Below are 22,976 nucleotides of genomic sequence, written 5' to 3' on the forward strand. Positions count from 1 at the left end.
CTCTCCATTCAATTCACTGCACAACATCATAAATTTCTGAATTTTTTTCTCTCTAAAAAATATTGACAGTAAGAAACGTGGAAGAGAATTTGAAGCAGGAATCATGTTTATGTGGACTACTTGGAAACCAGGTCATCAAAATAATGCATATTTGTACAGCACATCCCTGCTTGTCTTTCCTTTCTCTCGTCTCATCGATCGATCTCCACAGTTCATGATATCACCCGCCATAAACACTTAACAGGGAGATTCACTGTTTACAACAAATCAAGGACAATATAATGATAATGAGACAATTTCAGCATACTTGACACTGAAGCATCTTCTTCTCTGTCTATATATTGAATTCTTCTTTGTCCCAGTCCTTAACTTAACAACCGGACATGGATTTCCCTTCTTCTTCATCATCATCATCTTCTTCTTCTTCTTCTTCTTCTGGAAGAGAGAGTTTTAGTTACAGAAGCATGGTCTCGAAGCTGCTTGCAAGAGTGATTTGTGTCACTCTTACTTGTGCCATTACTATTGGTCAGTAGCTCCTCTTCTCCACCTTTGGGGTTGAATTCTTCTTAATCTAAATCTGTGCGTTTTTGAGCAGTGGGATCAATGGCAGGTGCCATAGCAGGTGCTCTGATAGGCATTGCCACCGAGAGTGGGTTTCTGAGAGGCTCTGGAATCGGAGCTATTTCTGGCGCCGTCTTCTCGATTGAAGTGGTGGAGTCGTCTCTCGATTTGTGGAACTCCAGTGAGTCAGGCATCTGGAGCCTTCTCTATCTGGTAACAATAAGGCATTCTTATTCTTTTCCTTCATTCAATTCTGAATTTCTGATAGATGTATTAATTTAGCTGTATGTACATGTTTTCAGCTCGACATAGTTTCCAGCATTGTGAGTGGAAGACTGGTGAGGGAAAAGGTTGGTCCAGCAGTGCAGAGTGCAATCCAGAGTCAGATGAGTGCCCTCAATTTGCCTTTCATTGAGAGTCTTGATTTGTTCGAGACTGGCGGCGCGAAGAGGCGCCTGCCATTGGAAGAGGTGGAGAAGCTGCCCAAGTGCGAAACTACTGCAAAAGACAGTGTCGATGCGTCAGGGGAGAGAATAAGCTGCGCAGTGTGTCTTCAGGAGGTGGAAGTGGGCGACATGGCGAGGAGATTGCCCATATGTCAGCACATGTTTCATCTGCCATGCATTGATAGTTGGCTCGTAAGGCAGGCCTCCTGTCCCTTGTGCAGAACTGAGATTATATGAAGATGAACAATTTTCGATCTCTCTTTTAGGTTCTTGTGATCTTGAAAAATTGAAGAAGTAGAAGAAGAAGAAGAAATTGCTTGTGGATGGCGAAATGTAATTAAGTGTGAAGCAGTAGTCTTGAATTTGTTAATAGAATAAATTAGATATTCTTGCTTGCTTGAGTGCCAACATGATCTAATGATAGTTGTTCTGCTGAAGTGATAGTTAATGTAGCAATAATGTGAACTCGTAGTTAGATGAAGAATTTAATAAGCTTTAATAATAATAATAATAATAATAATAAATCTGTTTAAATGCATAAAAACCACCAGAGTAATTTATTTTTTACAATAATTGGTCAAATATGCACACTAATTGGTAAAATATGCATTTAACTTTTAGATTGTTGGACATATTTATTTTTCACTTTAGAACATCGTGAACCACCAGAGCTCTCAGAACATCACACCATCGTCACGTTAAAGAAAGTATAGCAGTGGGTGCATGATATCTCTGGCGGAATGGTCAGGAGTCGATTCTCAGGAACTGACGACCTGGGGTTTACCCCGCCATGCACCTATGGCCTGTGTACCTGCATGAACCTCCCTCCATATCCGTGGGGCCGGCACTAGGGGGACCACTAAGATAGCGGATCTACCTTTTTTGTTAAAGAAAATATAGAAATTTTATTTATTTTTTCACTATTAAAAAATCTCTCAATAATTCTTTTATTCCTCCATATGAAAAAGTAAACAACACACTCTCTTTTACCACATTTGTAAAGAGAGTTCTTATCACGACTGACTCTTATCCCACTTGATCCTGTCGAAAAGCTAAGAAGATGGATCTGTCGGTGTGACGTATCTGGAATATTACCCGCATCTCCCTGACCCGGGTGGTGAGCTATCTTCTGCATTGACCAAGTCATCCGAAGTCCTCCGGTCAACGCTACTTGCAGCCAGCGACCGGGTCGTCCTGATCTCTGGTACCTCGATGCTCGAGGCGGATCCCACAGATATATGAGTGGTCGAATAATAATAGAACAACTAACTAAATGCAAGATAAGTACAGTGACGTACCCTGTCCCCGGGGGGCGCCCTCGGATGGATCGGTGAGCTGGTTGTGAGGCTGATTGAGTCGTCGTGACCCGGAAGAGTAGGCGTATATGAACCGACCGAAGAGGAGCTGGGTCTAGAGGTGACGACACAGAGCTGAATACGGCATGGATCCGAGAGGTGACACACAATCGGAATACAACGGCGACACGGTCGACCTCTGATATCGGCACGCAGGCCGGAATATGACAACGACGCATAGGCCAGAATACACCACCCAGTCACGGCTCATAAGTCGGTTAGTAGCAACAACTCACAATACCAATGGTGATACGAAGGGCAAGGCACAACGACTCGATGGCCAAATACACAGCAGATGGCCGCCGGAGACATTGTGGTGGATGGGATTTGCGTCGGAAATAACAGAGCCAGCGGCTATAAAGCTGCTGTGGTTGGTTGTAGAGCCATCGAAGGCCGTTGGAGATGGCATCGGAGGGCAACAGTGGCCACTAGAAACGTCAGCGATGGGCGCTAGGCCGGGCAGCGGCGACGGCTAGCAAAGGATGATGCGACAGCAGCTACTGGTAGCGGCGCCCGCCGGAGGTACGATGGCTAGCAAAGGAGAGGAGCGGCGATGGCTACGATGTGTAGGGGAGGTACTATCGCTGGCGGAGGATGATGGCAGCGGTGGTGTCGGCCAGAAGCAACCTGGAGGGACATGAACCGCCGGGATGCCGGCGATCCCCCCCCCCCCCCTTCCTCTCGAAGATGAACAATGCGCCTTTTTTAAACAAAACCTACCCACACCAAAAGACCAAAACGCCCCTTTTCTTTCCCTTAATTCCCTTTGGGCTCTCTAACATATCCGCATCACCACCCATTAATCACTATGGTGTCGTATTAAAAAAACAACATAATATGTTAGATTTATTATATTTTAAAAATCAATAATGATATTTAATACGGTGCATAAAGGTAGGACTTGATAAGGTTAGATAGTCAAAAGTCAAGGGGACGTGACAGTTAATAGTTAAAGAGATATGGTAGTCAAAGGTCAAGGTGACATGACAGTCAATAGTTAAGGGGATGTGACAGTCAAAAGTCAAGGAGATGTGATAGTCAAAAGTCAATGAGATGTGGTAGTCAACAGTCAGGAAAAAGAGGGAGTTTGACCGCCTTACGTTATCAGCCGCATATTTCTTGGACGGTCACAGCTAGGGCAAGTCCTCTATATCTGAGGCATAAGATGGAACTTATATTAGTTCCTGACCTGCCCTCAACTGATTGGACTTCCTCAGCTCGAGCCATGTAGTCAGGCCTGGTATTTTCACTAAGACAACTCTCGGTCGGTCCTTTAGTGATCAAGGCATGAAAGACAGGTCCCTCACCACAGCTCATCCTCCTCATCAAGACTCGAGTCAAGTGGTACATTTGAACGCCCATCCTGAGCTATCTGTAGCTAAACTCGAGCGGGACAAAAAACGCTAAGCGACAACAATATTAAGGAATCGTAACCTCCTGTCAGAGAATAACTGTCATACGTCAAGGAATATTCCAGTTGTCTGTTATCACCTGCGAATGGAACTTTCCTTCCACCAATAAGAGGTTACTGTACACCCTCTCTCACCTGACAGGCCTTGACATCCGACATTCTCTGACAACAGGTAGGCTCATATAAAAAGGGAGGTCCTCTTCATTAGCCAGGTACACACACATACACACTCGTCTTCAACAGTTCTTTTTCCATCGTACACTGTTCTTCTGGGAAAAATGACTTGACTTGAGTATCGGAGGGTTTGCGCTCGGGATTTTTCCCCTGGTTTCTGATCTCTAACATTTCGGGTGCTTATTTGAGTGTGTGCAGAGTTCAGGTACTACTAGTTCTTATACTATAGATCAGGGAATTTCATGTGGGGGTTGGCTTTTCAGACGTGCATATACTGGGTGTGTCAAAGTCACCTCTCTATCAACACCAACGCCATCTCCATCGATCTCCGTCTAACTTAGATTTTAGACAGAATCAATATTGATTTCAACCACCACAGTAACATTTATTTTTGAAATATAACATCACGATGGTAGTGTTATTCTTTGAAATTAAGACCTTGCCTATGAGAAGAGAGAAATAAAATAATAAATAAATATAATTTTTAGGAAATCTAAAAGCTAAGTGATTTTTTTTAAAATTTCCAGTCTTCTATCAATTATTTTTGTTATTTTTGCTTTTTTATTGTTATATATATATATATATATATATATATATATATATATAAAATTTTAATTTGAAGATTGTTTTTTCCCATGTAAATTAATAGTTCTTTTTAATAGTGAACTAATAGTAGATTTGAAAATAATTTAAATAATCACATTAAGTAAGTAAAATAAAATGGGTAACTTTGTTTCAAAGTGATTTTTTTTTACTTTATTTAAAGATAATATGCGATAAGAAAAGAAGGAAGAGATAAGAATGTAAATTTAGAAAAGATTATGGTGAGATTAAAGTAGTTTAAGAAGGAATTGAAAGATTACGGAGGTGTTTGGTTTAGGGTAATAGGAGTGGGGAATGAGAATGAGAATCATTGATTGTCATTGTTAATGTTTGGATTATAGGAATAGGAATACAAATAAGAGAATGAATCCTTGAAATTGGGTAATAACTCATTCCCATGTACCTCCCCTTCAATGAGCCATTACCCTATTTTCATCAATCAAAATATTCCCTTATTCCAAAAATACCCTTGACTTAAAACTAAAATTTTCTTCATTAATATCAAATATCAAAATATATTTATTTATTTTTTCTTTCATATCACTTATCTCTCCTTGTTCTCTCTCATCATAGTTTATCTCTCGTCATTTTATCACACACTTTCTCTCTCCTTAATCTCTCCTATCACACTTTCTTTCCTCTTTTTTTCTCATTACACTTTCTTTCTCATCATACTTTCTCTCTTCTCAATCTCTTCCATCGCACTCTCTTCCTTCTTTTTTTCCCTCATCACACTTTCTCTTTCATCACACTTTCTCTCTCCTCAATCTCTCCCATCACACTTTCTTTTCTCTTTTTTCTCATCACACTTTCTTTCTCATTACACTTTCTCTCTCCTCACTCTCTCTTATCACACTTCCTCCTTTTTTCCTCAATACACTTTCTATCTCATCATACTTTCTCTCTTCTCAATCTCTCCCATCATATTCACTGTTCTCTTTTTTCTCTCACTATACTTTCTCTCTCCTCAATCTCTCTTATCACACTCTCTCTCCTCATTTTTTCTCATTATATTTTCTCTCTTATCATCATCTCTCATCATACTTTCTCTCTCATCATGCTCCAATCACACTCTTTTTTCATTTCTCTCATCACATTTTCTCTCTCTTCATGTTTCTTATCACACTTTTTCTCTCATAATACTTTCTCTCTCATCATTCTCTTTCATCATATTTTTCTCTCACATTCATCTTTCTCTCATATCTAATTTTTTCTCTTATTTTTCTTTAAGGGTAAAAAAGGAAACTTTGATTTATTCCGATAGAAGATATACAACTAACCAAATATTGCTTTTAAGAGTGATATTCATGCTCATACTCATTCTCATTCCATAATACAATGATTCTCATTTCGATTCCTATTCCTAGGAAAGAACCAAACGTCTCCTTATCATGTGTAGGTTTTATCATGTGAATTAATTATTTGTATAAATAGAATGGTAATTGAGTCGAGAGTGTTTTATTTTGAAATGAGAAGGATAAAAATATAAATATTTTTTCTTTTTGTGAAATAGTACGACCCAAGTCAAAATTTCTCAAAGAATAACACCGCAAACGCAAACTTGGAATATTCCCTTCCGAATCCCTTCCTTCGTCTTTCTCGAACTAGGGTTCGTTGGGCCTCCTCCTCCTCCTCCTCCTCCTCCTCCTCGTCTATGAGAGGCAAGGACAACGTCCGATGAGCCTCTTATCGATTCCTCCGTCCATGGCCGCTCAATCTCCGTCGCCGGATCCAGACTTCCCCTTCCGGGCGTGGTACGGCAACATCCAGTACCTCCTCAACATCTCCGCCGCCGGAGCCGCCTCCTGCGTCCTTCTATTTCTCCTCGTCAAGCTCCGATACGACCACCGCCGCTTCCCTGGCCCCTCCGCCCTAGCCGCGAAGTTGCTCGCCGTATACCACGCCACCCCAGCCCAAATCGCCCTCCACTGCGGCGCCGACGCCGCCCAGTTCCTCATCGTCGAGCGCGCCAGCTTCTTTGTGCTCCTCGCCGTCTCCCTTATCGCTCTCTTCGCTTCCTTTCCCCTCAACCTCTCTGGCTCCGTCCCGCTCGCCGACCCTTTCGCGCGAACGACCATCTCCCACATCCACGACGGGTCTCCGATCCTATGGCTTCACTTTCTCCTCGCCGCCATTATAGTTGCCGTTTCCCACCTCGGCATCTCGCGGATGGAGGATGACCTGCGTATTACCAGATTCCGTGATGGCAACGGCAACCCGAGCGATCCCAATTCGAGCTCTATAGCAATCTTCACCATGATGGTGCAAGGTATTCCCAGATCCCTAGCTTCCAACAAAGCGCCTCTCGAAGAGTACCTTCAGCACAGGTATCCTGGTAAGGTGTACCGTGTGGTTGTGCCCTTTGATCTATGCACCCTGGAGTACCTCACATCAAGGTGGACCAAGCTCCAGAATGAGATTTCATGGTTGGAAGCTCGCATGGACTCCCAATCAATGTTGAACGAAGAAGATAATGATGACCATGAAAGCAGCCAGATCTACGAGCATCCGTTGTTGAGGAAGGCAAAAGAAATGTGGGCAACTCTAGCTGTGAAATTGGGCTTCACGGAGGAAGAGAGGTTGAGAAAGCTGCATAATTTGAAGTTGGTTCTGCAGAACAAACTTTTGGATTACAAGGAAGGGCGGGCACAAGGCTCTGGGATTGCATTTGTGGTCTTTAAGGACGTGTACACTGCCAATAAGGCTGTGAGGGACTTGAGATCGGAGCGGTCGAGGAGATCCATTGGACAGTTTGTCTCTGTGATGGAGCTTCAGCTGGGGCAGAGCCGGTGGAGAGTTGAGAGGGCTCCTCCTGCTGTTGACATATACTGGAACCATTTGGGCTTGAGCAAACTCTCATTGCGATTGAGGAAGGTTGCTGTGAATACCTGCCTACTCCTAATGCTTCTCTTTTTCAGTTCACCTCTTGCTGTCATCAATGCAATGAGCAGCGCTGCGAGGATTATTAATGCAGAGGCTGTCGATCATGCCCATACATGGCTAACTTGGCTGGAGGGGTCGAGCTGGTTTGGAGCTTTAATTCTTCAGTTCTTGCCAAATGTTCTCATATTTGTAAGTTTGTATATAGTAATTCCATCAGCACTTTCATATCTTTCCAAGTTTGAATGCCACCTCACTGTCTCTGGGGAGCAGAGATCTGCAATGCTAAAGATGGTTTGCTTCTTTTTGGTAAATCTCATTCTCTTGCGTGCTATGGTGGAATCCTCACTCGAGAATGCAATCCTTCGAATGGGAAGGTGTTACTTGGATGGGGAAGATTGCAAACAAATCGAACAATATATAAGTGCTTCATTTCTCTCGAGGTCATGCCTCGACACCCTTGCATTTCTCATCACAAGTACCTTCCTGGGAATTTCCTTTGATTTATTAGCTCCAGTGCCTTGGATGAAGAACATTCTTAAGAAGTTTCGGAAGAATGACATGGTTCAACTAGTTCCGGAACAAATTGTGGAGAACACAGTAGAGCAGAATGATGAAGTGGGTAATTTGCGGATGCCTCTTGTTTCTGAGAGGGAAGGTAGTTTGGATTTGCATGATCTCGAGGTTCATGATCTTTCTGAGTACCCAATAAACAGGAGCTTCCACACGCCAAAGCAGACATTTGATTTTGCACAATACTATGCTTTTAATCTCACAATTTTTGCACTCACCATGATATATTCCTTGTTCGCTCCGCTTGTCGTTCCTGTAGGTGCGATCTACTTTGGCTACCGGTACATGGTGGACAAGTATAATTTCTTATTTGTATACAGAGCCCGTGGCTTCCCTGCTGGTAATGATGGAAAGCTAATGGACAGGGTCTTGTGCATTATGCATTTTTGTGTGGTCTTGTTCCTTCTGTCGATGTTATTCTTCTTCTCCGTCCGTGGTGACTCTACAAAGCTGCAAGCCATCCTTACGCTAGGGTTGTTGTTTGTCTACAAAATGCTCCCATCAAGAAGTGATGCGGGCCGGCCATCTTTATTGGAAGGGATTCAGACAGTCGATAGCTTTGTAGATGGCCCAACTGATTATGAGGTTTTCTCAAACACCGACTTCAATTGGGATATTTATGAATCACAGTCATAGGACTTGAGTTGTAAGTTCATTTTTCTTAATGTACAGTTGCTTATATCGTGTGTTTGGTTCTAATATAACTAGGGTTATAGCTTGAGCATTCTTTTCAGAGTATGTAGTTCTCTCATGCATATGTTGCCCTGGAGTTTTTCTAAATTTTGTGGTATTATTTGATACGTTTGCAAAATGTTTGCAACAACATTTAGATAATGGTGGATTCTAATAGTAAAAGAACTGATGAATTGAAGCCATATTTGGTTTATGCTCTATTTGTCATAGATCAATTTTATTCTTGTAATGCACTGTTTCTGCTGTTGTTTTTATGTTTGTGGTTTCATTTGTAATGCTTCAGACAATGCGGAGTTTCTGTAATGGATGCTTGTGGTTTCATTTGTAATGCTTCCGACAATGTGGAGTTTCTGTAATGAATGCTTGTGGTTTTATTCGCAGCGCTTGCAATATCAGAGGACAACAGCATTCGAGCAATGAGGAGATTTCTAATTGCTAAAGAACAGATGAAGTCTTATCTGGTCCATGCTGGTTTCTAGCGCCTTTTCCCTACTTTGTTCATTGTATCTGTGCATTTTGTTTTTTGGCGGTTCACTGGATGCATTGTGGTTTTCTTTCTTCTTTCTTTCGTTTGTTTTTTTCCCTTTTAAAAAAAAGTTCAATGTTCATGTTTGTTGAGACTAGGAGAAGAAAGGCAAAGAATTACGAGTTTAATATGAGATTTTTCTCATCTACTTATTTGAGTGAAAAATCAGATAGACATTTGAGAAGTTGGCTATTGGATGAGGGCTGCACTCAGTGTTTTTATATATTGGACCGACCATTCAATTTTTGTGAATTGATTAATTTTGGATCCAGATGGTCAATATTCATACTTCTATTTCTTAGTGAAAGATTTTTTTTTTATAATACACCCTACTGTAACTGAAATTCAAATCTTACCTCTAAAGATCTAGCTATCGCATTATTACCTGGAGCAGCTAGACTGTCCATCTTAGGGACTAGTTGAATGTCCGGATATTTTGAATTATTTAAAAAAAAATTCAGATGGAAGGAGATTGATTTTGGAGTCTCTATCCAAAATCGAGTAGGTACTGGCCAAATCCTTTGGATACGGACTTATCGGATCCGACCCGCTTAATAAAACAGCACTTCATAGACCCAAACCCGCTTTATCATCCCCAGTTTCATTCTTGCGTGTCTGCCCTTTGTCGTGGACAGGGAAGGTGCTCGATACGATGGCGATCTCAGCCACCAAAGGCATCGCCGTTCCGGCTTCGCTCCTCCTCCTCCTCGGCGCCATCGCCTTCTTCCTCTTCCTACTCCTCCCCTCCTTCTCCCCTTCCTCCTCCTCCTCGGTCTCCCTCTCTTGCCCTACCGGCACTGCCGCAGAGACCCCTAGACCTCCAGATCCGATCTCACCTACCCTCGCCGATGTCGCCTGGCTCAAATCGCAACTCGCCCTCAACTCCATCCAAGAGCCTCCCACCTCTCCCGCCGCCTGGCACTCTCTCCGCAAGGGCATCAACCCTCGGACCCGTGCCCAGCAACTCGAAGACCTGCGACGGTACTGATCCAACTTTCCCCTTCTTGATCCACATTGTTTTCCAGATCTAATTGAGGTGAGTATCCTGCAGGTTCAAAGGCATCTCTCACTACGAGGGCGACGACGCCGACAACCATACCGCCCTACCCTGCCCTGGGGAGCTCCTGGTGGAGGAGCATCACAGCAACTACGGCGAACCGTGGGCCGGAGGACGCGACGTCTTTGAATTCCTTGCGACCGCCGCGGGGCTCGCGCCTTCCGACCAAGTGCTCGAGATCGGCTGCGGCACGCTCCGGGTCGGCCTCCACTTCATCCGATACCTCGAAGCGGACAGATTCCACTGCCTCGAGCGGGACGAGCTTTCCCTCATGGCTGCTCTCCGCTACGAGCTCCCTTCCCAGGGCCTCCTCCACAAGCGGCCTCTCATTCTCCGCGGAGAGGACATGGAGTTTGACCGTTTCGGAACCAACATTCTCTACGATCTCATCTACGCCAGTGCGGTATTCCTCCACATGCCCGACGAGCTGGTCTGGACTGGGGTGCAGAGATTGTCAGAGCGGCTCAAGCCACATAAAGGTCGGATCTTTGTGTCGCACAACATCAAGTTCTGTTCGCGATTGGGGGGCGAAGAGTGCACCAAGAGACTAACGAGGTTAGGATTGGAGTATGTTGGAAAGCGCACACATGATAGCTTCTTGTTCAACCACTATGAGATCTGGTTTGAGTTCCGAAAGACCAAAGCTTGATTGTTCATGGTTACTGGATTTGATGGCATTGGTTGTCAGGCAGACAGTATAGTCATTTGCTATGAATACAGAGGAAGGCAAAGGCGGCAAAGCATGTAGGAGCCACATGAACTGGCTTACATCTTTCTTCTCTTTGCAACTACTGCAAAATTCACCAGTTCAGTCTCTTATTTTTGCCTTCTACTGGGAATTCAATGATGTTGGACGTGCGCAACTGCGAGTTTACATCTTTTAGAGTAGTTTTGGAGTCGATATAAGTAGAATTGCTCTTTTGAGCGTCTCATTATCTCATCAGCATATAGCTTTCTTTGTTAGAGTCGAAGTGAATATAACTTTAGTGGAACTACTCTTTGAGCTAAGAGATGAAGCATTGCCTGTGTTTTTCTCCCATTTAACTTCAAGAGCCTGGGAGGAGTTTGGCACCCAGGTACAATTACACTCCGTGCCTTGATCCTATTCAATTTATACATTGCTTTCCATTGTGGTACATGAGCAATAGTATGCTTTTGCATTATTACTGAGTCTAGTTCTTGTTGAAATATGAGTTTTGGTAGAGTTATTTATGAAACATTCCGTGGAATATGCAAAAGTTGTGGATGCATGTGCACATTTACTAACATTTGTTACAATTTTTTATCCCAAAAAAACATTGACTAGATTAGTGCAGATGCCAGTACAAATACCAGAGGAATCAAAGTTAATGGGTCAATCAATCACATGTCAAATGAAAATGATGGTTGCCATTGACTTGTATTCAGTGGTGTGTAGATCTCCCCCTAACCAAAAATAAATTCACAACTTAAAGTCTGTTTAATGTCCTTGCGGCTTAAATCTTCTTGTGAACTTTGTTCGCACGAATGCCATTTACTCTGAATCTAGAATATCATGATAACTCACTCTTATTGATCTTAGAATTCAATATGTTTTTTGGAAAGAAACAGTTGATATGTTAAGAGTCTCCTTTCCTTGTGCATATGTACACAATTTCTATTCTACTTTATCTTTGATGGTGTTTTTCGCTTGCTCGGGCTCCTCTTCTCCCTTCGCCATCGGCACGGGAGCTTCAATCGTCCTCCAACATGCTCCCGGTGGCCTCATAGATGCTATTTTTTAAAAAAAAAATTAAAAGCATGCTGAATCGATTGACCGATCGATTAAACATCTCTAATCGATTGAGCCAATCGATTCAAATGAGTTTCGTGAGAAAAGAAGCCTGCTGAATCAATTGGTCGATCAATTGAACACTTCTAATCAATTGACCAATCAATTTGCATGAGTTTTGTGAGAAACAACAAATAGAAGCATGCCGAATCGATTGGTTAATCGATTGAATACTTCTAATCGATTGGCCAATCGATTCGTAGGAGTTTTGTGAGAAATAGAAGTCTGTTGAATTAATTGGCCAATCAATTGAACACATCTAATTGATTGACATGAGTTTCATGATAAACAGAAGCATGCTGAATCGATTGACTGATTGATTGAGTTTGACAAGAGTTTTGTGAGAAATGCCGAATTGATTATTTAATCGATTGAACCTTGTGAATCGATTGATAAGTTTCTACTAATCGATCAGCGGTAACGAAACGGGTTTATACTTTACATTTTGATTTTTGAATCATTTTAACTTTTAAAGTTAGGTTAGCAGTAGTGCCTCTTCCTCTTCACCTCTTCTCGTCCTCTTCGAGCAGCCGCCGCCTCTTCCTCCTTTCCCTCCACTTCTTGTTCTTTATCAAAGAGCAGTATTTTTGTTGTTATTTTCTTCTCCAACAGCCAGTCAGCCATAGCATCAACCCTAGCTGCTGCCCTAGGCCCTAGCTGCTACCTTTATCCCAGCCAACAGCCACCAACACCTTGTCATGTTCTTGACAACATCTGCTAGAGCTTGTCGTAGCTAGCCAAGGCTGCCAACGACGAAGGGAAAGTAGCCTTAATTGTTGGGCTAGAGCGCAGTGCCTTGTTCCCTCATTTCTAGCCTTCGACAGCTTCATTCTTTTCTTCCTAGTAGCCTTTTCTCCTGCCAGGTTAGTAACATCCTTGGGTTTAAGTTGGTTAATAAAATTTAATTGTATATTTGCATGTTATTAAATCTTGTATGTTACTGCTTCTCTTGGCTTGAATTGATAATTGATAATTGATTTTTTTAATATTTGATAATCATTGCTTAAGTCAAATGTTTTTTTTTTCAAATTAATATTTGATTCTGTCCAAGTGCTGAGTCGATGGAAGCTGGGGACGTGACACTCTCTACTGTCTTCGGGTGATCTCCGCGCTGGCGTGGACCTCCGGTGAATCTGCAACAAAGCCGAGCTAGGAAGGGGTTCCCGGCGACGACCCTCCGACGCTCAAGTCAGGCAACGACGAGATTAGACAGAGGCAAAATTGCGAGACTGTGGCTACAGTAGAGGAGAAAAGCATACCTCCGTCGAAGTCCGGAGGTCTTTATATAGGACCCCGGAGAGGTGCGTGCATGCTTTCCGAGACGTGCACGCTTCTCAAAGCATACCTCAGAATGGTTGTGTCAGAAAAGCGTGCCTGACGCCATATCGCAACTGTCTAAGCATATCTCTGCCACGACAGTGGAAACTTCCACCGTACTATCCTCGGTACGGCCCGACCGCCGACCATGTTGTTTGTCAGCGGCAGGTGTCTCGAGAATGATATCACTAGCTGCCCCTTTTGTCCTCTTCTAAGTCTCTTGTCTCTTACTGGGTCGGACGGGATGGACGCTCGGCCTTCAGGGCGCTCGCATCGGACCGGGCGAGAAGGTCGCTCGGTCAAATACTCGGACAGGAGTACGAGCTAGTTGATTCGTGGTTTGGCCGAGCGGATTGGTCGCTCGGAATGACGGTTCCTCTATAAGGGAGCTCGAGAGCGTCGGAAGCTCGACCTGAGGTCGAGGTCGAGCTATCTTTACGCCGGCCCGGAATTTACTCCGGTCGGTCGACCAGGTGACCTCCCCCCACTCAGCCGGGACCTTGACTCCCCCGTGTCGTTGACCCCTTCTTATGTGGGCACCCGATTCTTACCACTGGATCAATATTGATAATTTTTTACTTGTGTAGTAAAATGTTGGGTATCATATATCTTCTGAAGAATCTAATTCAATGTCGGAGATTCATACCCCTTTGAAGTGTGATTCGAATGATGTTGGATGTGAATTTACGGACTTCGTGGATCCTAATAATTTGGATAAGTTGAAATGTAAATTGTGTGAAAAATTAACTAGTGGTGGAATTTATAGGATCAAACAACATGTTGCTAATATCAAAGGAAATGTTGCTTCATGTAAGAAGTTTTCGAATGAGGATCAAGTGAAGTGTAAGAATGCCATTGAAGAAGCAAAAACAAAAAAGAAACAAAAGAATACGAATGAAATGGAGGTTAAAGAAAAAGTCGTTTTTGAATAATATGAGGAAGATAAAGGGAGTCTAGGAACAAAAAGAAACTTGCTTACTCTTGGCCTTATAGACTGATTTGCATCCGTTATTAATTCCGAATCTTCATATAGTGGAAGTAATAAGACAAAACAACAATAAAATATTTTTGATGCACTTTGGAAGTAAAGGACACACGGTGTGCACCAATATTTTGCTCGATGGGTGTACAAGTTAGGTATTCCTTTTCGTGCCATTGACAATGCTAGATGGTGGGTGCATAGCATCTCTGACATAATGACTTGGGGTCGATTTTCAGGAACTGGTGACCTGGGGTTTGCCCTGTTAGGACCTTCGGATGCGGCTAGAGAGGGGGGTGTGAATAGCCGACCTCAAATTATCGTTTCTTCCTACAATTTAGGTTAGCGCAGCGGAAATACAATGTAGAAACGAAAGTGGAGAAGATCAAACCTCAAACACGATGATGTAACGAGGTTCGGAGATGATACTCCTACTCCTCGGCGTGTCCGTAAGGTGGACGAAGCCTATCAATCCGTCGGTGGATGAGACCCCGGATAACCGGCTAATATGAACTCCTTCTGGGTGGAGAAACCTCGCCACAATCTCTCTTGCAACAGCAAGAATGGAGTACAACCAATAGAGAAAGAAAACAAGAACAATATAAATGTAAAAACACTTTGCTTGCCTTCTCGTCGACTGGAGTTCGATGAAGCAGCAACTTCACGATGTCAACAGCAGCTGATCACCCAGTCGAGGGAAGCTCACACGAAGCTTCAGGAATATGGAGCTCAGCAAAGCTCAGATCGCAAGAGTGAGGAAGAGCAAGAAGTTGTTTTCACCTTTACTGTAGAGGCTTATAAACTGCACCTGCGAAAAAGAAATAGAAGACACAGAAATCTAGCCGTTGCGACCCAACGGCTAGGCCTGGACCGATCAGGCTATGGCCTGATCGGTCCAGGAGATCCCTGATCGGTCTGTGGACCGATCAGGGTATAGATGGATCGGTCCACAGACCGATCCTCTACCCTTTCTCCTGGAACCGGTTGCCTTCTGATCGGTCTACAAACCGATCAGTAATTCTCACAGAGAACTACTGATCGGTCTGGTGACCAATCAGTTAACCAAGGTATCGCTGGATCGGTCATCAGACCGATCCAGATAATCACAGCCTCTCCGACCTCCTCATCCGGTCCAGAGAACGAGCTACCTAGCCCTCTCTGACCTAGTCCGGAGAACGAGCTACCGAGCCTTCTCCGACTTCGTCTGGTCCAGAGAACGAGCTACCGAGCCCTCTCTGACCTAGTCCGGAGAACGAGCTACCGAGCCCTCTCCGACTCCATCCAGTCCAGAGAACGAGCTACCGAGCCCTCTCTGACCTAGTCCGGAGAACGAGCTACCGAGCCCTCTCTGACTTCCACGTCCGGTCCAGAGAACGAGCTACCGAGCCCTCTCTGACCTAGTCCGGAGAACGAGCTACCGAGCCCTCTCCGACTTCGTCCGGTCCAGAGAACGAGCTACCGAGCCCTCTCTGACCTAGTCCGGAGAACGAGCTACCGAGCACTCTCCGACTTCCCATGCCAAGCTTCCATACTTGGACTTCTCCCGTGCCAAGCTCCCTGCTTGGACTTTTCCGTGCCAAGTCTCCATACTTGGACTTTTCCCGTGCCAAGCTCCCTGCTTGGACTTTTCCGTGCCAAGTCTCCATACTTGGACTTTTCCCCGTGCCAAGCTCCCTGCTTGGACTTTTCCGTGCCAAGTCTCCATACTTGGACTTTTCCCGTGCCAAGTCTCCAAACTTGGACTTTATCGAATCAAGTCAACTCAAGTCGGGTCAACCAGGTCAACCTTGACCGAAGGTTGCACCCATAATCTCCCAAGTTTGTATTCTTGTCAAACATCAAGATACAACTTTTCTATTCTCGTCAAACATCAAAATACAACTCGAGTCGGGTCAACCAGGTCAACCTTGACCTAAGGTTGCACCAACAATCTCCCCTTTTTTGATGTTTGACAAAAACTATAATCAAGTTAGGTTAACCCGATAACCTAACTTAGGTTTTCCAATAGTGACAAAAACCATAATCAAGTAAGGTTAACCCGATAACCTAACTTAGGTTTTCCAATAGTTCTCCAATCAATGTTCTTCCTTGAACATTCTCCCCAAACTCCAATGTTCTTCCTTGAACATTCTCTAGACATTTCTCCCCCTTTTTGACACACATCAAAAAGAGTGAATCAGGTCAAGAGTTTCTTCCTAATGAAAGTCCTATACCTCTCATTGAAACCCTTAATTTCTCCCTTGATACTAAAGACAATAATCAACTTAGTAATAATCTCATACTACTCATCCTCAGAAATCGAGTAACAACTCACCCTAAAAGTCAACTCTCCTTTGACCAATAGGTAAAACTCCCCCTAAAGGTCAACTCCCCCTTGACCATTGCACCAACAATGTCTTGGAGATTTCAACACTTTAGAAATAAAAAACACCAACTTCCAAAGCTGAAATTTCAGACAACAATCGAAAATCAGCATTTTGGCACGCTCTGATCGGTTACCAGACCGATCAGAACCTCACTGGATCGGTCACCAGACCGATCCACACTTCTCTGGATCGGTCCATTGACCGATCCAGACTTCCCTGGACCGATCAACATCCCCTCTGATCGGTCCACAAAGCTCTGATAGGAATTTCTGATTTTTCTCCCGAAATTCAGAAACCCCTAAAAAATCACAGGAAATTCCAAAAATTGTAAAATTTTGAGGATACATTCCTCATAACATATATTATCATGGAAAAATAGTTTTCTATGAAAATAACTTCCATTTTTAAATCTTGATACAAAGTTCGAAAGACTTTGAAATAGTTCAAGGTTAATCCATCTTTGTATCAACTTGCTCAATGATGAATGCTATCACTAGAAAAGCTTCATCAAGGTTTTTCAAATCAATTTTGAAATGATTTTAAACCATTCAATTTAGGATCACAATCTTAGGGCTAAATGTACATGACTTGTACACAAGCTTTCCCTATGATCCTCAATTTCGAATTAGGCTCATCTAGGTACAAGAACTATGCACCTTGATCCTAACTCATAATCCTAATATCTCACACACATCTAAGGTGTATCAAACACATCCAAGTCAATTTTGATGTGAGATATGAGTTTAGGTCATCTTAAGCTAAGTTCTCATGCATTTTCTAAACAACAATTTGATCTCCATATCAAAATGTGTTTTTTATCCTTAAATCAATTTAATTGATCATACATACAAGAGATGATGACATGACATAAAATAATATCATAAGTGGAAACATGTGCCAATGTCATGATGTCATTGCATAAAGTATGAAACTTAAATAAGGCATGACATATAACTAACCTAAGCATTATCATGACATTTCAAATGATAGTAAATTAGATATGATGTCATGACATGACATATGACAAACAATATATGACAAATAACATATAAATGTATAGAAAATACCTAATTCTAGCTTTAGTTGCTATTTTTGATAATTTTGATCATTTTGCCATAAATTCTATATTCTTAAGTGTAATAGATCTAAAATCATATACTAAAGATTTTTAGATCACTATGTGCCAATTAGATTGATCCTAGAAAATTCCTCAAGTGTGGTTGGCACATCCTAATCACCTTAGGAATAGTTCTTAATTTCATTTTCAAGGCTTGATTACACCTTGAATATTCCTAAAATGCCACCTTTTGCCATGAGTAGGTTAACTACCTATCCAATTAAGGTTGCCACACCCTAAACCATCTAGCGTGAAGGAATCACGCTCCTAGGAACCCAATACCTATTTGAGCTCATTGGGTTCACTAAATATTCACTAGGGATGACTTCCCTAGCAACCCTCCTAATGACCCTCCTAGGCTTTAAAGCCTTGGTCATTTGGGACTCATCAAGATCAACTCTAGGGGTGACTCCCCTTGTGACCTTGGTGATGGTCTTCCTAGCCCTAGATCTTGTTCCATGATCGAATGGAACATTATGATAAGTGGGCTTGACCACTTGAGACTTAGGTTTGTGACCCAAACCTCTCATGTCCTTGGGCTTTGATTTTTGACCCTTAGACCCTAGAGTTGGCTTTTCCAAATTCTTAAGAGCCTTTTCTAAAGTGTCAAGTCTTGACCTCAAGACTTGATTTTCTTTCTCTAATACCTCAAGCTTTAATTTTCCATTTTTCTTTGAGGTATTCCTAGGCATATGTTTAGTTGTTTTGGGATTCCTACCTAGGTTTTCCTTAACCTTAGATGAGTTAATTCTAGGGTTGGCATTTCTAGTATTATCCTTACCTAGACTAACATGTTTGACACCTAAGCACATGTATCGGTTTCTATGGTTATCATGCTTATCATCATTGACAATTGCAATAAAGCTACTAGCATGTTTCTTATTAGAATTGCAATAATGTGCCTTAAAGGGTACCTTAGGGTTTGCCTTAGCTCCCCCTATAGATGTGTTTGGACTCTTGTCCTTGTGAGGTTGCCTCCCCCTCGGACATTGGCTCCTATAATGTTGTCCCCTTTGCTTGCATTGGAAGCACACCACGTGCTCCTTGCTCTTGCGTATCGGGACTCCGGCTTCCTTGACCTTTGGCGCCGGTGGAGTCTTCCTAATCCTCTTTGGACATTTACTCTTGTAATGCCCATATTCCCTACACTCAAAGCACATTATATGTAATTTACTTGAAATTAAGTTGCTTGAGTTACCTAGGGTTGAGGATGGATATAAGCTCTCTTCTTCATCCCTTCCGGAGGTAGAGACTTCTTCTTCTTGCTCCAATCTTGAAGAAGAACTCTTCTCCTCTTCTTCCTTAGATGTTGAGTAGCCCTCAACTTCTAATTCAATACCTCCATGATGTGAGCTACTTGGCTCACTTGACTCCTCTTCATGACTTGAATTGGAGCTCTCCTCATGGAACTTAGCCAAGTTGTTTCACAACTCCTTGGCATCGTTGTATCCACCTATCTTACACAAGAAATCATTAGGTAATGAAAGTTCAAGGATTTTCGTTACCTCGCCGTTGATTGTGGATTGGTGGATTTGTTCCTTCGTCCACTTCTTCTTCTTCTCGAGAGGTTCTCCCTTTTTATCCACCGGAGGAGTAAAATCTACTCATACACAATTCCAATTCACTAGGTTAGTCATAAGAAAATACTTCATTCTTACATTCCAATACGCGAAGTCGTCGCGATCGTAGAAGGGTGGAATCGTGATGTCTTCTCCAAGTAGATCCATTCTCTAGCTTGTGCTCCCCCGGGTGTTAATCCGTCGAAGAGCAACCTCGCTCTGATACAACTTGTTAGGACCTTCGGATGCGGTTAGAGAGGGGGGTGTGAATAGCCGACCTCAAATTATCGTTTCTTCCTACAATTTAGGTTAGCGCAGTGGAAATACAATGTAGAAACGAAAGTGGAGAAGATCAAACCTCAAACACGATGATGTAACGAGGTTCGGAGATGATACTCCTACTCCTCGGCGTGTCCGTAAAGTGGACGAAGCCTATCAATCCGTCGGTGGATGAGACCCCGGATAACCGGCTAATATGAACTCCTTCTGGGTGGAGAAACCTCGCCACAATCTCTCTTGCAACAGCAAGAATGGAGTACAACCAATAGAGAAAGAAAACAAGAACAATATAAATGTAAAAACACTTTGCTTGCCTTCTCGTCGACTGGAGTTCGATGAAACAGCAACTTCACGATGTCAACAGCAGCTGATCACCCAGTCGAGGGAAGCTCACACGAAGCTTCAGGAATAGGGAGCTCAGCAAAGCTCAGATCGCAAGAGTGAGGAAGAGCAAGAAGTTGTTTTCACCTTTACTGTAGAGGCTTATAAACTGCACCTGCGAAGAAGAAACAGAAGACACAGAAATCTAGCCGTTGCGACCCAACGGCTAGGCCTGGACCGATCAGGCTATGGCCTGATCGGTCCAGGAGATCCCTGATCGGTCTGTGGACCGATCAGGGTATAGATGGATCGGTCCACAGACCGATCCTCTACCCTTTCTCCTGGAACCGGTTGCCTTCTGATCGGTCTACAAACCGATCAGTAATTCTCACAAAGAACTACTGATCGGTTACTGATCGGTCTGGTGACCGATCAGTTAACCAAGGTATCGCTGGATCGGTCATCAGACCGATCCAGATAATCACAGCCTCTCCGACCTCCTCATCCTGTCCAGAGAACGAGCTACCTAGCCCTCTCTGACCTAGTCCGGAGAACGAGCTACCGAGCCCTCTCCAACTTCGTCTGGTCCAGAGAACGAGCTACCGAGCCCTCTCTGACCTAGTCCGGAGAACGAGCTACCGAGCTCTATCCGACTCCATCCAGTCCAGAGAACGAGCTACCGAGCCCTCTCTGACCTAGTCCGGAGAACGAGCTACCGAGCCCTCTCTGACTTCCACGTCCGGTCCAGAGAACGAGCTACCGAGCCCTCTCTGACCTAGTCCGGAGAACGAGCTACCGAGCCCTCTCCGACTTCGTCCGGTCCAGAGAACGAGCTACCGAGCCCTCTCTGACCTAGTCCGGAGAACGAGCTACCGAGCCCTCTCCGACTTCCCATGCCAAGCTTCCATACTTGGACTTCTCCCGTGCTAAGCTCCCTGCTTGGACTTTTCCGTGCCAAGTCTCCATACTTGGACTTTTCCCGTGCCAAGCTCCCTGCTTGGACTTTTCCGTGCCAAGTCTCCATACTTGGACTTTTCCCCGTGCCAAGCTCCCTGCTTGGACTTTTCCGTGCCAAGTCTCCATACTTGGACTTTTCCCGTGCCAAGTCTCCATACTTGGACTTTATCGAATTAAGTCAACTCAAGTCGGGTCAACCAGGTCAACCTTGACCGAAGGTTGCACCCACAATCTCCCAAGTTTGTATTCTTGTCAAACATCAAGATACAACTTTTCTATTCTCGTCAAACATCAAAATACAACTCGAGTCGGGTCAACCAGGTCAACCTTGACCTAAGGTTGCACCAACATGCCCTACCATATGTGCCTATGACTTGTGTACTTGCATATACCTTCCTCCATATTCGTGGGGTCGGTACTAGGGGGATCGCTAAGGTAGCGAATCTACCTTTTAAGAGGTGTACGGATGCGGTTGGTCAATTTGACTCGGGTTATCGTCCTTCAACTCAATACCTATTAAGGGAGTTCTTGTTGGGATTTTCGAACCGCAAAAATCGCTTTTTTCATTGCGGAAACCTCGAAATCACATGCCACCGGATCCGTGCGAAGTTATAAAAACAAAATTTTCGTGTACATGTTTTCTAAACCTAGATCTACTCTAGATCTACATGGTAGAGAGATTACCCTTGATGCGAAGCCCTTCGCTTATCCCGCTCGTCCAAGTTTGCCGGATCTCGAGAGTGTTCAAGTGGACACTCCTCTATACGTATCCACACGAACGATTAGGTGGAGAAAAACCAAACAAAAGATGTGCTAGCACCTTTGAAGGTTCAGCCAAGGTGGAGGAGAGGGAGAAGAAGATGAGAGGAGGAAGAAGAAGGAGGTTACAAAACCAAAATGAAACTCACTCAAGAGTAAAGTGGCCGGCCACTTCAAAAGCTTTTAAACTTCCATGGGATATCAAGAGTCAAGGCTCTTGATCTCCCTCATGAGGTGACACACACATGTGGTAGCCTTGATGATGTGGCACATCATCATTAGTCCACTTAATGTCAACTCACAAATGAGGTGGCAATGGTCAAGTCAAACTTGACATTTCATCTTCCTCTCAAGTCAAGTCAAACTTGACCACTTCTCTCCCATGGTTGATCAAATCTAACCATTGGTTCAAGTCAATTTTAATGTAATGAATCTCTATTCATTGAATTAAATTGGCTCAATGAGTCTAAGTCCAAATTAGACTCATTTAACACATGAACTAAATTGAGTCCAACTCAATTAGTTTACTTTGGATTACTCTTAATCCAATTTGTTTCATCACATGAACCTAATCCTCTTGGTTCATCAAATGAACCTAATCTCCATCTAATTGCCCTTTGTATGTGACCCTATAGGTTCTTGTAACGTTGGCAATGTTTCTAAACTCATTTAGAAGTATAAGTAATGAGCATTATCTAGCAACACATCATTACTACCCAAGTTACAAGAATGTTGAGATCCAACATCACATTGTGACTACTAATTGTGACTCTTCACAATATGTGACAATGTCCTTCTATCCTAGACATCTAGATTGATCAATGTGAGGCATAGACCGTGTCATCCTCTAATCAATCCAAATCTTGAACTCCAAGTAGATTCACTCAATCAAATGAGCTTAACATCTCATATTGACTCATTTGGGCATGTCCATGCATTTAGTGGTCTCACTCTATCAAGAATAATGATGTTACTCCTGTCATATAGGAGGGATAGATCCATCTACATCACTCACATCCCTTCGCATAATTTGTTACATACCCAGTAATCGCCTTTATAGCCCACCCAGTTACGGGTGACGTTTGACGAAGCTAAAGTATGCAACTCATTATGTAGGGAACCATGGTGACTTCAGGTCCAAGGACTAATAGTCATATTAATAGCCACATGAGAAAATATATAACACTCATATAACGATCCATGATACTTTCTCATGGCAGGTCATTCAGTATA

The 22,976-nt window shown here is 43.3% G+C and overlaps 3 protein-coding genes across 3 annotated transcripts; all 3 read left to right on the forward strand.

Annotated features, from left to right (window-relative positions):
* The first annotated feature begins 383 nt into the window (after positions 1–383).
* Positions 384–1,401, forward strand: LOC122039781 (NEP1-interacting protein 2-like). The gene is made up of 3 exons (XM_042599227.1): positions 384–525; positions 596–774; positions 864–1,401. The coding sequence occupies exons 1-3, from the start codon at positions 384–386 to the stop codon at positions 1,242–1,244; spliced, it is 702 nt and encodes a 233-aa protein (XP_042455161.1). The 3' UTR covers positions 1,245–1,401.
* A 4,690-nt stretch (positions 1,402–6,091) lies between these two features.
* On the forward strand, positions 6,092–9,273 carry LOC122041488 (CSC1-like protein At4g35870). The gene is made up of 2 exons (XM_042601187.1): positions 6,092–8,649; positions 9,078–9,273. Exon 1 carries the CDS (start codon positions 6,228–6,230, stop codon positions 8,637–8,639), a length of 2,412 nt encoding a protein of 803 aa, XP_042457121.1. The 5' UTR covers positions 6,092–6,227; the 3' UTR covers positions 8,640–8,649; positions 9,078–9,273.
* A 525-nt stretch (positions 9,274–9,798) lies between these two features.
* Positions 9,799–11,584, forward strand: LOC122041489. Its single transcript, XM_042601188.1, has 2 exons — positions 9,799–10,203; positions 10,274–11,584. Exons 1-2 carry the CDS (start codon positions 9,875–9,877, stop codon positions 10,926–10,928), a joined length of 984 nt encoding a protein of 327 aa, XP_042457122.1. The 5' UTR covers positions 9,799–9,874; the 3' UTR covers positions 10,929–11,584.
* Positions 11,585–22,976: the final 11,392 nt, after the last annotated feature.

This window comes from Zingiber officinale, chromosome 2A (assembly GCF_018446385.1).
Source record: "Zingiber officinale cultivar Zhangliang chromosome 2A, Zo_v1.1, whole genome shotgun sequence".
Classification (NCBI taxonomy): domain Eukaryota; kingdom Viridiplantae; phylum Streptophyta; class Magnoliopsida; order Zingiberales; family Zingiberaceae; genus Zingiber; species Zingiber officinale.

Coding starts and splice junctions, on each gene's coding strand:
- LOC122039781 (XM_042599227.1), top strand. CDS start 384: ATGGATTTCCCTTCTTCTTCATCATCATCATCTTCTTCTTCTTCTTCT. Junction 526..595: donor TACTTGTGCCATTACTATTG/GTCAGTAGCTCC, acceptor GTTTTTGAGCAG/TGGGATCAATGGCAGGTGCC. Junction 775..863: donor TCTGGAGCCTTCTCTATCTG/GTAACAATAAGG, acceptor ACATGTTTTCAG/CTCGACATAGTTTCCAGCAT.
- LOC122041488 (XM_042601187.1), top strand. CDS start 6,228: ATGAGCCTCTTATCGATTCCTCCGTCCATGGCCGCTCAATCTCCGTCG.
- LOC122041489 (XM_042601188.1), top strand. CDS start 9,875: ATGGCGATCTCAGCCACCAAAGGCATCGCCGTTCCGGCTTCGCTCCTC. Junction 10,204..10,273: donor CAACTCGAAGACCTGCGACG/GTACTGATCCAA, acceptor AGTATCCTGCAG/GTTCAAAGGCATCTCTCACT.